Source organism: Neophocaena asiaeorientalis, unplaced genomic scaffold, assembly GCF_003031525.2.
Source record: "Neophocaena asiaeorientalis asiaeorientalis breed wild unplaced genomic scaffold, Neophocaena_asiaeorientalis_V1.1 scaffold150, whole genome shotgun sequence".
Taxonomy (NCBI): Eukaryota; Metazoa; Chordata; class Mammalia; order Artiodactyla; family Phocoenidae; genus Neophocaena; species Neophocaena asiaeorientalis.
The window spans coordinates 6,139,770-6,153,543 of NW_020176571.1; the positions used below are offsets into that span (position 1 = coordinate 6,139,770).

Genomic DNA, 13,774 nt, shown 5'->3' on the forward strand with positions numbered 1-13,774 from the left:
CATCCAGCGCTTCGTCCTTCGATCCCTGGGGGAGAAGAGACAGCTCTACTACGCTGTGGAGCACCTGGGGGCCAGCTTCAAGGATCCCGTGAGTGACCCCACTGCTCCCCACCCGCCCCCAGGAGGGGCACAGCAGTAATGCCCTATGTGGATGTGCCACATCCATTCCCAACAGCGTTTCCCATTTCTCCACAACGCTTCGAGGGTTGGAGAGGACTCTGTGTCCCAGCGTCGCAGGGACAGAGGCAGGCGCCTGCAGTTAAGGGCGGCCTTGGGGTCATGCAGGCCTAAATGTTGGTCTCTCTGCCACGAACAAGCTCTGGACCTTCACTTGCCTCAGCCTCAATTTCCTTACCTGTAAAGTGGGAACATCACACTTACCTCACAGGCCTGTTGAAGCCATGTCGCTTGCTCCGAAGTACAGAAAGCTCTGTTGCGGCTGCTTTCCTTACTCTTTGTTGTAGTTGTGGAGGGGATTAAAGGGCAGAGGTTATCTTCGCTAGCGCTACAGCATAAGGCAGGCTTCCTCCACCTTTTTGCCGCTATTGCCATTTTGGACCAGATACTTCCTAACTGGGAGAAGGGGGCTGTCCAGGCAACGTGGGACCGTGTAGGCCACCTTCCCTGTAGGCCGGCCTCTGCCCAGTAGGTGTCGCTAGCACTCCCTGAGTCATGACGATCAAAACTGTTTGCAGACATTGCAACGTCCCCTAACGGGCAAATCTCCCTGTTTGGAAACCGTTGGTTAAATCCCACCTCTGTCCCTTAGCAGCTGTGTGGTCTTGGGCATGTTGCTTTACGTCTCTGTGTCTCAGAGTCCTCTCAACTGCAAAACGGGCACATTACTGCAACCTGTTTGATCAGACTGTTGGGAACTTTAAATGATAAATTCCACGTCCACGTATAAAGCTCTTAGAATAGCGCCTGGCAAATGGTGCTGCGTAAGCTGTTGTTGTCGTTATTATTATCATTCTGACTGCAGAGTTTGGCCCAGTGCCTGGGGCTCCCGACAATGAGTCCAGGGCTTTCTCCACCTCCACCTTCCCCTCTGGAAGCAGGAGGACCTTAATGTGGTAGCTCAGGGTCTACCGTCAGGGATTCAGGGGTGGACTGGATGGGTGATGGCGCTTTTCCTGACTGTCCCAGGATCCCTGGACCCCAGCAGCTTTCATCCCTGAGGCCCTTAGAGAAAAACTCAGGTAGGAGGTGCCTTGTGGTGGGAGGGGCGTGGCCTGAGCTGGAAGGGGAGGGATGGGTCCTGGGGAAGATGGGTCTGGACTGGCCTGTGCGTCCGCTGAGCGTGTCTCTCACCCCTGAGAGAGGATCGGGAGAAGACGCCGTGGGACCATGAGCCTCCACAGCCGAAGCCCTTGACTCACTGGAAGGGTGAGTTCCTGGGATAGCAGGAGACAGGAGCCTGGAGGGGCTGGCGGCTGCCAGCTACTGCTGGGCCTGCTCTCAGGGGACCCTCAGCCCCGCTCCTGTCCCTCCCCGGCAGATGTCCTCCTCCTGGAGGGGGTAACCCTGACCCAGGACGCGAGGCAGCTGAATGGGTCGGAGCGAGCGGTGCTAGACGGGCTGCTCACCCCAGCCGAGTGCGGGGTGCTCCTGCAGCTGGCCAAGGTGAGAAGACCTGTGGGGGGGGGGCACTGCCGCTACTTGGGGACCCTCTGGCACAGCTGTCTGCCCCCTTGCTCTTGGCCTGCCCCCTGTCCTGCCCTCCCTGCCTCTCCAGCGGGGACTGTGCTTGCCACTGCCTCCCTGCTGGGGGCAAGTTGCTTTTCCTCTTAACTTAGCTGACATGGGCTGGTCATTTTACAGAAGGATTTTGCGAGAAACTGATAGGAAGAACAAAATACAAAGCATAAATGCATCAGAAAGAGTGAGTGCGCAGGTGAAGATTCCTTGGTTGGCCGAGAGCTCAGTTATTGGCTCGGCAGACATGCAGGCTGTTTCTCCATCATCGCATCCCCTCCTAGATTGGGTGAGATGATCTGTATTCACCAGGTCGAGTCTGCCATTTTATGAAGCTTCAGTCTCACTCTGGGCTAGCGTTTCTTCGACACACGCTCTTTGAGACCCTGCTGTATACTGGAAATGCCTAGGTTCCAGGGAGAGGTAGATGAACACAGACCGTGCATTTGGGAGCTCGGTGTATAGAGAAGGAATCAGGCATGGAGACATAATCAGAGTGGGTGGTGAGTTTGATGAAAGAAGTCTGTACAGGGTACTCATCCAGGGACTTCCCTGGCCGTCCAGTGGTTAAGACTCCAAACTTCCACTGCAGGGGGCATGGGTTCGATCCCTGGTCAGGGAGCTAGGATCCCGCGCCGAGATGCGAAGTCACGGAAGGCTTGCCGGAGGGGCTGGCATTTGAGCTCAGTCTTAAGGATGAGTTAACCAAACAGAGAGGGAAGGAAAGTCAGGCTGCAAGGGAGAAGAACAGGGGGGTTCTGGGAACTGCAGTGGAGCACAGGAGTTAAGAACATGGGCCAGTCCCAGCAGGGATTACCTGTGTGACCTTGGGCAATGTATTTTAACATCTGTGAGCCTAGTTTCCTCTCTATGAAACGGGGCTAAATGCAGCGGTTATGTTGTAGGGTTGCTGTGGTGGCTGTGAGGATTAAATGAGTTAGTACATGGTAAAGCTCTGGGAAGAATGTGGAAAATAGCATGATCTATCGCTATTAACATCAGGCCGTATGTTATCCAGAGGCGGTGTAGGGGTGGAGGCCCAGGAGAGATGGGGAAGGGCCTCTGTACCCTACCAAGGAGTTTGGACTTTATTTGTGGACGGCTTACTGAAGGATTTAAGGAGGGGTGGACTTTTGTCTTCCTGCAGAACCTCCAAGGGCAGAGTCTGGAGCCCTCATCCTGTAGGACTGGGAGCTCCCTCTAGTGGCAGTATGGAGAATGCAGCGGGAGAGGGAAGTGAGCGGGAGCCTCTGGGATGATTGCGAGAGGCCCGCCGCCCTAGGTTAGGTTCTCATTTCAAGGGAATGAAGATGGGGACAGATGAGAAATACTTAGAAAATCAAAGAAAGAGAATTTGAGGACTAAATCTATGTGGAAGATGAAGAAAGAATGGAGTCAAGGATAACTCCCAAGTATCAGACCTTTCTGTTCCTTGATTACACTAAACTCATTCTGGCCCCAGGACCTTTGCATTTGCTATTTCTGCTGCCTGGAACATTTTTTCTCTCAGCTATTCCTTCATATCATTTGGTTTCAATGTAGGTGTCACCTCATCACCTAGCTGTCCCCTGATCCCTGCCGGGGCACTCTCGGGGTTGTGACCCTGCTTTAATTTTCCATGTAACACTTATCACCATCTGAATTGATCTGGTTTGTTTGTTTATTATCTCAAAATATAAACCCTGCTGGAACTTTTCATGTTCACAGCTGAGTCCGCAGTGCCTAGAACAGTGCCTGGCACATAGTAGGTGCTCAATGCCTACTGAATGAATGAATGAATAAAAGAATAGAGTGTTAGATGGCTTGAGTGGCCAGGTAGCCTCTATATAAACCTCTCAGAGATGAGGCTTAAATACGAGGTAATTAGATAGTGGTACCTTGAGTTTCAAAAAGCAGACAGAATAGAAAAAAGAAAGAAAAAGCAGACAGTAGGTATCAGGAAAGGGACACTCAGATACTAGGAGACCCCCAGTTGATAAGAGTCATGTAGGCAGTTGGGTAACTGGGACTTAGCATCAAGGGTACTCAAGTTCTCCAAGAGCATGTAAGGTGAGAAGGGATGGAAGAGAGACACCTTTGCTGATGCCATGTCCCTACCTCGAGTCAGCCAGGACCTGTCCCGACTGTCGAACCTCCTGCCAGCGTCCTTTTCCAGAGAAACTCCCCTATTCTCGGCCCGTCGGGATGAGTGATCAAGCCCCTCCTGTCCCCTTCCCCAGCTGTCCTTACCTCTCAAGGCCCCTTCCCCACTGTAGGAAGCTCTCCAGAGTTCTGTGCACAGTCCCTTCCGTGAGTGGGGTTCCAGATCTTTACCAGGAGTGACAACACAGACGCGGAGATAGTCGTTCTCTGGGAAAGGGCAGGAGCTCAGAGAACTCCGGGAGCTTCTAGCCTCTTCCAGGGAGTTGGGAGGGTTGGAGGGAAGGCCATGTGGCCCTGTGGGCAGTGAGGTGGGCGATAGCCCGGGGCCCGGGAGGGTGACTCCCCCAGCCAACCCCCTCCCTGCTTAGGACGCGGCTGAGTCTGGAGCCAGGTCTGGCTATCAGGGCCGCCGCTCCCCACACACTCCCCACGAACGCTTCGAGGGGCTCACGGTGCTCAAGGCCGCCCAGGTGAGAGGAGGCCCCCAGGCCCTGGCCTGATGCCAGAACTGGAGAAGAGGGCCGGGCATCTCCTGCGGAGGGTTCTTCCGGGACCGAGAGTAGCCGAGTCCTCGGCCCAGGGTTGAGGAGGGGCTTCCAGACCGAGGGTCCCGGGTTGCCGTCATGGAGCAGTTGGGTGGATGGGTGCCCCCAAACCGTGGGTGGAGGGCAGTGGAAGTGGGGCGGGGGCAGGGGCCACCCTTCCAGTGCCTCCCCCTTCCTGGCCCTTCCTTCTCTGCTGGCAGCTGGCCCGGGCTGGGGTCGTGGGCAGTCAGGGCGCCCAGCTGCTTCTGGAGGTGAGCGAGCGCGTGCGGAGCCTGACACAGGCCTACTTCTCCCCGGACCGGCCCCTGCACCTCTCCTTCACCCACCTGGTGTGCCGTAGTGCCATAGAAGGTAACCGCCAGGGACCCTGCCGCTCCGCCCCAGCCTCGGGGCCCCTCGGGGCCGGTGCACCGCACACCTTCCGCAGCCCCAGCCACGTGCGTCCCAGTCTTCAATGCACGAGGACTGACTCCCCTTCCCAGGCCGGGCCCGGCTGTGACCCCGGCGCTGCAGGGTGGGTGTCGGTGGGCGGGCACCGGGCAGCGGGGCGCCCACCAGGCCCCTTCGCTTCCCAGGAGAGCAGGCACAGCGCATGGACCTGAGCCACCCGGTGCATGCAGACAACTGCGTCCTGGACCCTGACACCGGGGAGTGCTGGCGGGAGCCCCCGGCCTACACCTACCGAGACTACAGGTGGGCGGCCCTCCAGGGGTCAGGCAGGGGGGCCTGGGCGGGGGTCTCACCGCCTCCTGTCTTCCTCCCTCCCCAGCGGACTCCTCTACCTCAACGATGACTTCCAGGGCGGGCACCTGTTCTTCACAGAGCCCAACGCCCTCACCGTCACGGTAAATGGGGGCCAGGGCGGGGGACAGGAAGCCCAGCTGTGGGCTCAAGATTCAAAACAGAAGGTTCCCAGAGGCAAATGCAGGGAAGTGGCTGGGGCCGCCTTAGCCCTCTCCTTCCCTGGCCTCCCCAGCGCCTCCCACCACTTGTGTGTTCAGGGGCTCTCCTAGCCCCTCCCAGGAGACCTCCAAGGGGCCCCTCCAGGCCCTCCTAAAGGAGGGCGGGTGAAGCACAGGACCCCAAGCCCCTATTCCAGGTACAAGCTCGGGGCTAGGATCGGTGGAAGAGTGGAGCAGTGCTTCTTCATTGTGTATTGCTCTGCCTTGTCCAATTACTTCCTTCTCTGCTCACCACCGGTAATCCAAGCTCTCTTTGGGGTGGAAAAGTGTCCTCAAGATCCTTATGCCCAGAACCCGGAGTCTGGTACTGCGCTCGTGCCTTCACACCTGGTACAAAGAGTTGGCCAGGAAAAGTCAGGGCACTGGGGCGGATGGAGCTCCCTTCTCCCTTTGGCTCCAACTCCTCTAGCCTCAGTCTGGCACTTGGGCTCCCCAAGTGGAGGCCCATTTCCCACTTGCCCCCAGACAGCCCCTGAATTATGGAGGGGAAGTGGTGGGCAAGAGAGCTGCCTTCTCTGGGCCCCCTACCCCCGTCCTACTCCAGGGACTCAGGGCCAGGTTTTCCGAGGGCCCCTCCCTGGAGCTGAATCCGCCATGGCCCGCCAGGCGCAGGTCCGTCCTCGCTGCGGGCGCCTCGTGGCCTTCAGCTCCGGCGTGGAGAATCCCCACGGTGTGTGGGCCGTGACGCGGGGGCGGCGCTGCAGCCTGGCGCTGTGGCACACGTGGGCCCCTGAGCACGGGGAGCAGGTGAGGAGCGAGCGGGAGTAGCCGTGTGAGGGGCGGGCAGGCTGACGGGTAAGGCGCAGGGGCTGAGCTGAGCCAGGGAGGGGCCTTGGGGCAGGGTGGATGCAGGAGATCAGGCCAGACCCTCCTCTCCACGCCTCCCAGGAGTGGACAGAAGCCAAAGAGCTACTGCAGGAGCCAGAGAAGGAGGAGGGAGAAGGAATGCCCAGCAGAGACCCCGCCCCAGAACCCCCCAGCCACAGGCTTCAGCGGGTCCAGGACAAGGCTGGGAAGCCGCCTCGGGTCCGAGAGGAGCTGTGAGGGGCTGAGCCAGCTCCTTGGGGATGTGGCCTCTTGACTCGTGGGGGGGTCTGCCTTGATGCCAAGACCCCCGAGAAGTCCCCACGTGACAGGAGCAGAACAGCGAGCTCTCCATCCCTGCACGCCCACCAGCCTGGGGATCACAAGGGCCGTGCAGCCCTGGACTCAGAGGACACCGCACAGACTAGCCTGGGGAGCCAGGCCTGGGCCCAGCTGACAGACCTGCAGCCCTAGGACAGACAGAAGACGCGATGATGCTGCCGCCGCCGTGGAGGGAAACGGCAGGGGGTAGGGCCCGACTGCTTTAAATGAGGAGGATGAGAGGGAGGGCCACCCCACTGCCCGCTCCCCGCCCGTCAATAAAGAGCCTGAAGATCCCTCAGCCGGGGCCCAGTCAAGTGTGTCGCGGCAGTTTCTGTGGCGGCTGGAGGGTGGAGAGGCTGTGACCAGCCAGGGAGGACAGGTATCGTGGGCCTCCCAGAGGCAGGGCCTCTCCAGCCTGTGATTTGTCGGAAATCTCGGCCACCTGCTCCCCTCGTGCAGATGAACCCTAACCCTGACAGCTGTTCCTTGGGCCTCCTACTCTAAGCCCTGTCTTCCCTCTCTGAGCATTTTGCCTGGGACTCCGGGCTGCCTCATCCCTCTGGTTCTTGCCTTCTCAGCCCCAGCAGGACCCTGTGAGTCCTGGGGGCCAGCAGTGGGCCCAGCCCCGGATGGGGGCAGGGGACGGGGCTGCCCTCCACTTGCCATTCTTTTCTCCACCCAGAGCTGGGCCAGGCCTGTCCATCCTCCTCTCTGGAGCCCCCGGACCTTCCCCCTCTACCCCGGGATCAGACCCTGGGGGCAGCTGGCTGGGGCTTGTCCAGAAGAAGGATTATCCAGATCAGTCCCTTGTAATCTCAGCCCCGGCCCACACCCTCCCCGTGCTCACCGGAGCCCTCTCCGCGCCCCACCGGAGCTAAGGCGCACAGTTTTGGGTATTGACAGTGGGCCGTCTCTCACCCTCATTCTCTGGCTCCTGGACTGGCTCCTAGCCAGGCCCTGACTGCCAAGATCATCGCCACTGGTGGGGGCCAGGGCCTGGGGGCCCCCCCGGAGCTGTGGTCGTGCTGCTCCTTTGCACCCCTCCCAAACCCAGCCCTTAATCCTCACAGCTTTGCTCTAATCCCATGGGGCCTGATGCTCTGCTCTCTGCCTGGAGACTGGCCGGGGAAGCACCCGCACCCCTTCTTCCCTCCGGGGCTCGTCACGGGGGCTGCTTCTCCGTGGAGTCCCACGTTCCTGCTGCCACCCACCCACCCCCCAACCTGGGCTAAGCAGAGCCGGGGCAGGTGACGGGCGGGCGTCGCAGCTGAGGGAGCGAGGAGACGCCTGGGAACCGGAGCTGGAAGCCTAAAGAGGTCCAGTCAGAGCCCAAGTAAGAGGGAGCTGGGCTGGCTGTGCCCTCTGGGGCTGGGGGCTGCAGGCAGGGCTGGGCCAGCGCCCGGGCCGGCTGCACAGGACTCCACCCTGGGAGGGGCGGGCGGGGAAAGTGGTGCAGACCACCCAGTCAGTTCCCTGTCTGGGGAGTGGGCTCCAGCCTTCATGAGGGGTCCGGTGTGAGGTGTGAGGGACAGAGACATGGGGATCCACCTACACCCACCCTGTGTTCCTGGCAGGAGCCCGAGCCACCCCTCCCGCTGCCCGCCATGGGGGAGATGGAGCAGCTGCGGCAGGAAGCAGAGCAGCTCAAGAAGCAGATTGCAGTAACCCCAGAACCCTCCCACCAGGGAACCCCAGCAAACAAGGAACCGGGCCGTGCGGGAGTGGGGCCTGCGGGGGAAGAGGGCTGGGTTCCCCCTTGAGTGACGCCCGAGAGACCTCCTGAATTTGGATCTCATATTTGAGAGGCGCCCCCAAACCCTAGAGCCCCAAACCCACCCGCATCAGACGAACCCCCCCCGACACCCTGACCTTACCATCCCCTGATGTCTGCTTCCCCGCCAGGATGCCAGGAAGGCCTGTGCTGACATTACTCTGGCAGAGGTGAGAGCTCCTGTCCGCCTGACAGGGCCGGAGGGGAGGAGTGGGGAGGGGAGCCCCCTGACCAGCCACAGCCTGGTGCCCAAGCTCTAGTACAGCGTGTCCTTGGAGTGAGGAATGACATGGATTCATTCATTCAACAAACATTTTGCGAGGTCGGTCTGCTCTGGGCCAGGCACCGAGTCGGAGACTAAGGAGGCAGACTCTGTCCTGTCCTCGTCCATAAAACGAGAGTGATTACCCCGCCTCGCGGGGTGGCAAGGATGAAGAGGGGTAGGGCTTTGTCAATCAGAAGTCCTTCGCGACTCTAGGTACTAGCTGTCTAATACTGAAGTCGTCAGTTCTAAGATGCATGTTTTCACAGTTTGACGTCTCGGAAATTGAGGTGCATCCAACAATTGATGCCTTACAATTGTAATTCGCAGAGTTTTTCCTTCGTAGTGATCCATGGGAGAATCGTGCTTCTCAGAGTCGGTGGCATCTTAGATTGGATTACATGTTAATAATAAGAGTAAACATTTACTGAACATGAGCCAGGCACTGGGCTAAGTTGCTTAAATACATAATTTCATTGCATTTTCATGACAACCCCATAAGGTAGGTGCTATAAACCTCATTTTACAGGCTCAGAGGAAAACAGGCTCAGAGAGGTTAAGTAACTGGCCTGAGATAACAAAGCAAGTAAATGGCAAGTCAAGTCTTTTGACCCTGGAGCCCCAGCCTAAGTCTAGAAGGTCAAAGGAGTTTCAGGGCCATGCAGCTGCTCTGGGTACCCAGTGAGAGCTGGCCGTGCAGCAGTGGTGGGCGAGGGCAGGCTCCTAGCAGCTGGGTTCAGCCAGATGTGTGCATCTCTTCCCAAGTCTGTGTGTGGTGGTCTCACATTGGCAGCTTGAATTGGTCAAGGTGGTATTATTTATACGATGGAAATCATCTCCCGCATCAGTCTAAGCCACTGCCGGGCAGGGCTGAGGCTGGGGCCCTGACCCTGAGCCTGGCACGTAACAGAAACTTGTACAGATCAGTGGCTGTGACGCTGACATGTGGGCACGCGCCCTGCTCACCCCCTGATTCCCTGTTTTTTTTTTTTTTGTGGGATCTCAGTTCCCCGACCACCACGGATCGAACCCGTACCCCCTGTATTGGGAGCATGGAGTCTTAACCACTGGACTGCCAGGGAGGTCCTCACCCTGATTTTTGATGCTCCCTTCCCTGCAGCTGGTGTCTGGCCTAGAGGTCGTGGGACGAGTGCAGATGCGGACGCGGCGGACGCTAAGGGGACACCTGGCCAAGATCTACGCCATGCACTGGGCCACCGACTCCAAGTGAGGCTTAAGAGGCGTGGGTGGCCGGGGGTGGGTGTTAGGGGGACACAGGAAGGAGAGTTGGGTGGCACGAGTGTTCTCTCCCCAGGCTGCTGGTAAGTGCCTCGCAAGACGGGAAGCTGATTGTGTGGGACACCTACACCACCAACAAGGTATCAGCCCTGTCTCCCGGCCCCTCTGCCGCCCTCCTTCCTGGGGGCCTCCTGCTCCCCTTCTCTGCTCTCCACCTGGGAGCTCAGCGCAGGCCCCCGCTGCCCCGCCCCCCGCAGGTGCACGCCATCCCACTGCGCTCCTCCTGGGTCATGACCTGTGCCTACGCCCCGTCGGGGAACTTCGTGGCATGTGGGGGGCTGGACAACATGTGCTCCATCTACAGCCTCAAATCCCGGGAGGGCAATGTCAAGGTCAGCCGGGAGCTCTCTGCTCACACAGGTGAGTGAGGGTCCCAGGAAGCCCCGGCCCTGCGGGGGGCGGCCGGCAGCCAGGGCACTGTCCTAACTACCCCCAGGTTATCTCTCCTGCTGCCGCTTCCTGGACGACAACAACATTGTGACCAGCTCCGGGGACACCACGTGGTGAGGACAGAGCGCTGTGGGTGCTGGGGCTTGGGAGGCACCTCTGTGCTGGCCTTTCTCTGTGACCCCCTCCCCTCCCCTCCCCCCACCCCGCAGTGCTCTGTGGGACATCGAGACCGGGCAGCAGAAGACTGTGTTTGTGGGACACACGGGGGACTGCATGAGCCTGGCCGTGTCCCCTGACTTCAAACTCTTCATTTCGGGGGCCTGTGATGCCAGCGCCAAGCTCTGGGACGTGCGGGAGGGGACCTGCCGGCAGACGTTCACGGGCCACGAGTCGGACATCAATGCTATCTGCGTGAGCAGCCCCCTCACCCCCGCTGTTCTTTGACTCCCGGGAACACCTCTCCACCTCCCACACACACAGCCTTCATCCTCTCCTGCAGCCCCCTGACCCTTTCTTTTTTTTTTAATTTATTAATTTTTGGCTGCGTTGGGTCTTCGTTGCTGCGTGCAGGCTTTCCTCTAGTTGTGGCTCGCGGGCTGTAGAGCGCAGGCGCAGTAGCTGTGGCGCACGGGCTTAGTTGCTCCGCGGCGTGTGGGATCCTCCCGGACCAGGGCTCAAACCCGTGTCCCCCCCATTGGCAGGCGGATTCTGATCTACTGCGCCACCAGGGAAGCCCCTGCCCCTTTCAACTTTCCACTTTGAAATAATTTTCCCCCACAGAAAAGTTGCAAGAGTAACAAGAAGAGCTCCCATCTGCCCTTCACCCATATTCACTGTTACCTTTCTGCCACATTTGCTTCATCACTCCCTCTCTGTACAGTGAGGGAGGGATAGATGGACAGACGGACACAGACACACACACACCTAGATGTAGGTATAGACACGCTTTGTCATTAGCTTTTTCTCTGGGTTCTTTGAAAGTAAGTTGCAGACCGCATGCCTCTTTACCCATTAAATACTTCAGTGTGTACTTCCTAAAATCAAGGCCGTTCTCTATTGTAGTCACAGTCTAATTCTTAAAATCAGGAAATTTAAATTGACGCAGTACTATAGTCTATATTCAAATCTCACCAATTATCTGAAAAATAGCCATGTTTTTTTCTGTCCAGGAACATGTATCGCGTTTCCTTGCCTTGTCTTTTCAGTTTCTTTTTTTTTTTTTTATTGGGGTATAATTGCTTTACAATGGTGTGTTAGTTTCTGCTTTATAACAAAGCGAATCAGTTATACATATACATATGTTTCTTTTAAACTGGAACCGTTTGAGCCCTTTCTCTGTCTTTTGTGACATTGACATTTTTGAAGAGTACAAGCCAGTTTTCTGTAGACTTTCCCTCCATCGGGTTATGTGATATTTCCTCATGATGAGATTCAGGATATGCTGCCCATCCTCCCTCAGCCCCGTGCTCTCCCCTGCAACGTGGAAATACTGTGGAGCAGGGAAGGGGGTAGGGAGCCCGGCTGCAGCTGGCATGTGACAAACGTCAGCGGTGAAGAGCGACCGTGCTGGCGGTGGAAGGGACGGGGGCGGGGGCCAGAGAGGCTGAGGGAAACAGCTGGGCCTGGAGTCACCAGGGCAGGAGCAGGGAGAGGGCAGGAAAGGCAGCGGGCTACCCAGGTCTGAGTCCTGACCCCTGGTCACCTGTACCCGCAGTTCTTCCCCAACGGAGAGGCCATCTGCACGGGCTCGGACGACGCCTCCTGCCGCCTGTTTGACCTGCGGGCAGACCAGGAGCTGACCACCTACTCCCACGAGAGCATCGTCTGCGGCATCACGTCCGTGGCCTTCTCCCTCAGCGGCCGCCTGCTCTTTGCGGGCTACGACGACTTCAACTGCAATGTCTGGGACTCCATGAAGTGCGAGCGAGTGGGTAAGAGCCTGCCCACCACGGCCACCTCGCTCCCCTTGTGGGGACCCTCTTACCACTGCTCCCTAATTATTCGGTAACTGAGCTCTACCCCTAGAAGCCAGCCCCCCTTGCTTCCCAGTCTAGGACCACCTTCTCTCAAAGCGAAGTTGTTCTAACGGGCCCTTCTCCACTGCGCCTGCCACGGCTGCTTCCCACCGGAAGAGCTCCTCCTGGCCACCCCCAGACCTGTGGGCCTTGAATGTCCAGTCAGTGCTGGGTGCTTCTCTAGGACTGGCCTGGTCTGAAGCCGAATCAGATAGTGTGGCTTCTTCTCTTGGGAGAGGTCAGGTGCCCAGTGAAGATAACACTGGGCCAGAGAGTCAGGATCCAAATCTTAATTCCACTGCTTACTTTCTGAGTGGCCTTGGGCAAGTCACTTCTCTCGGGGCCTAAATCTCCATTTGGAAGCCCTCCCCATTTTCTAGTGCCCTTGCTTTTCTCCCGGCACCTTGCACGTTGACATGTCCAGCCCTCCCAGGTCCCTCCCCTCCCCTCACCCACCCCAGGTTCTGCACAGAGAGATTGGCCTCAATAGAAGGCCCGCCCCTTAGGGCTAATCCTCTTTCTTCTTCTAGTCAGCCGTGTCGCCTGGCTAACCTAGGGGCCCTGTGTGCACACACTCCCTGCCAGGCTAACTCCTCTCCCTTTTCTTCAGGCATCCTCTCTGGCCACGACAACAGGGTCAGCTGCCTGGGGGTCACAGCTGATGGGATGGCTGTGGCCACTGGTTCCTGGGACAGCTTCCTCAAAATCTGGAACTGAGGAGGCTGGAGGAGGGGAGGTAAAAGGCCACGAAGACACTCGGCTGCCCTCTCCCCTGCCCGATTTCTTTAAGATTTTCTCTTCTACCCTGCAGCCGCCCTTCCCGCCCAGCTTTCCCCTTTGAGGGTGTGGGGAGTACGGGGAGAGTGCCTTTGGGAGGCAACACCAGGGACATGGGTGGGGAACTGCCCCATCTCCTCCCACGGCCTCGCCTTCTCCGTGGTCCTGACAGCTTCTCCACCCTTGGCAGGCCTAGCAGGCTTCCCATCTGAGGCCACAGGCCCTAGGATTCCCCCGCCCCCAGAGCCACCACCTTTGTCTAGACCCGAGTGGCGCAGGGCCCTCAGCTCTGGCACCACTAGGGTCCTGGCCCCCTTCTCCTTCGTACTTCCTCCTTTGTCTACCTTCTTGCCTCTCCTAAAGCACTGGCAATAAAGTAGTGCCCTGGTATGTCTGTGATGTTTGCCTCCCACCCCACTTCTGTTCCAAACAGATGCAGGTCCCACTTAAGTAATAACGTATTACATGTGCCGTGATAAAGGCTGGGTACCAGAGAGCTGTGGGCAGAAAGGAAGGTTGAGGCAGGAGCCCAAGCCTCATTGGCAAGGCCTGAGCTGGGGCAGGAGGAGGAGGCTGGGAGGGGGTTGTGTACAACGCTTCCCCACCGCCTGCTTTGGTGCATATGTGTGTTTGTACAGGAGGGCTGTGTTGAGAAGGAATCAGATTGTAAGAGGCCTAAAAAAGCTAAAAAGTCTAGACTTTACCCTACAGGCAACGCGGGACGATTGAAGAGTTTTGAGTGGAGTAGTAACGTGATCAGCGATGCTCTTCGGGAAGATGGCCCTGGC

At 58.2% G+C, this 13,774-nt stretch overlaps 2 protein-coding genes across 4 annotated transcripts in view; both read left to right on the forward strand.

Annotated features, from left to right (window-relative positions):
- P3H3 (prolyl 3-hydroxylase 3) overlaps positions 1–6,771 on the forward strand; it is an 8,806-nt gene extending 2,035 nt beyond the window's left edge. The window contains exons 5-14 of one of the 2 annotated variants that reach the window (XM_024733540.1): positions 1–88; positions 1,147–1,199; positions 1,319–1,386; positions 1,499–1,623; positions 4,206–4,307; positions 4,583–4,733; positions 4,958–5,075; positions 5,152–5,227; positions 5,951–6,091; positions 6,233–6,771. In XM_024733540.1, the coding sequence (XP_024589308.1) occupies positions 1–88; positions 1,147–1,199; positions 1,319–1,386; positions 1,499–1,623; positions 4,206–4,307; positions 4,583–4,733; positions 4,958–5,075; positions 5,152–5,227; positions 5,951–6,091; positions 6,233–6,388 (1,078 nt within the window). In that variant the 3' untranslated portion in view covers positions 6,389–6,771. The remainder of the gene's footprint in view (positions 89–1,146; positions 1,200–1,318; positions 1,387–1,498; positions 1,624–4,205; positions 4,308–4,582; positions 4,734–4,957; positions 5,076–5,151; positions 5,228–5,950; positions 6,092–6,232) is intronic. The other variant, XM_024733541.1, reaches the window with a different exon arrangement.
- A 936-nt stretch (positions 6,772–7,707) lies between these two features.
- GNB3 (G protein subunit beta 3) lies at positions 7,708–13,397 on the forward strand. 2 transcript variants are annotated; one of them, XM_024733290.1, is made up of 10 exons: positions 7,708–7,805; positions 8,047–8,133; positions 8,375–8,413; positions 9,626–9,732; positions 9,821–9,884; positions 10,002–10,164; positions 10,241–10,307; positions 10,404–10,605; positions 11,909–12,125; positions 12,820–13,375. In XM_024733290.1, the coding sequence occupies exons 2-10, from the start codon at positions 8,077–8,079 to the stop codon at positions 12,924–12,926; spliced, it is 1,023 nt and encodes a 340-aa protein (XP_024589058.1). In that variant the 5' UTR covers positions 7,708–7,805; positions 8,047–8,076; the 3' UTR covers positions 12,927–13,375. The 2 variants fall into 2 exon arrangements, with proteins under 2 accessions (XP_024589058.1, XP_024589059.1); XM_024733291.1 differs by having other exon boundaries at positions 7,728–7,805; positions 10,527–10,605; positions 12,820–13,397.
- The last annotated feature ends 377 nt before the right edge of the window (positions 13,398–13,774 follow it).

What these genes read in the sequence shown, in the direction of transcription:
- GNB3 (XM_024733290.1), top strand. Translation starts at nt 8,077, where the DNA reads ATGGGGGAGATGGAGCAGCTGCGGCAGGAAGCAGAGCAGCTCAAGAAG. An exon ending in CTGACATTACTCTGGCAGAG is followed by an intron (nt 8,414 to 9,625) that starts GTGAGAGCTCCT and finishes CCTTCCCTGCAG; the next exon opens with CTGGTGTCTGGCCTAGAGGT. An exon ending in AGCTCCGGGGACACCACGTG is followed by an intron (nt 10,308 to 10,403) that starts GTGAGGACAGAG and finishes CCCACCCCGCAG; the next exon opens with TGCTCTGTGGGACATCGAGA.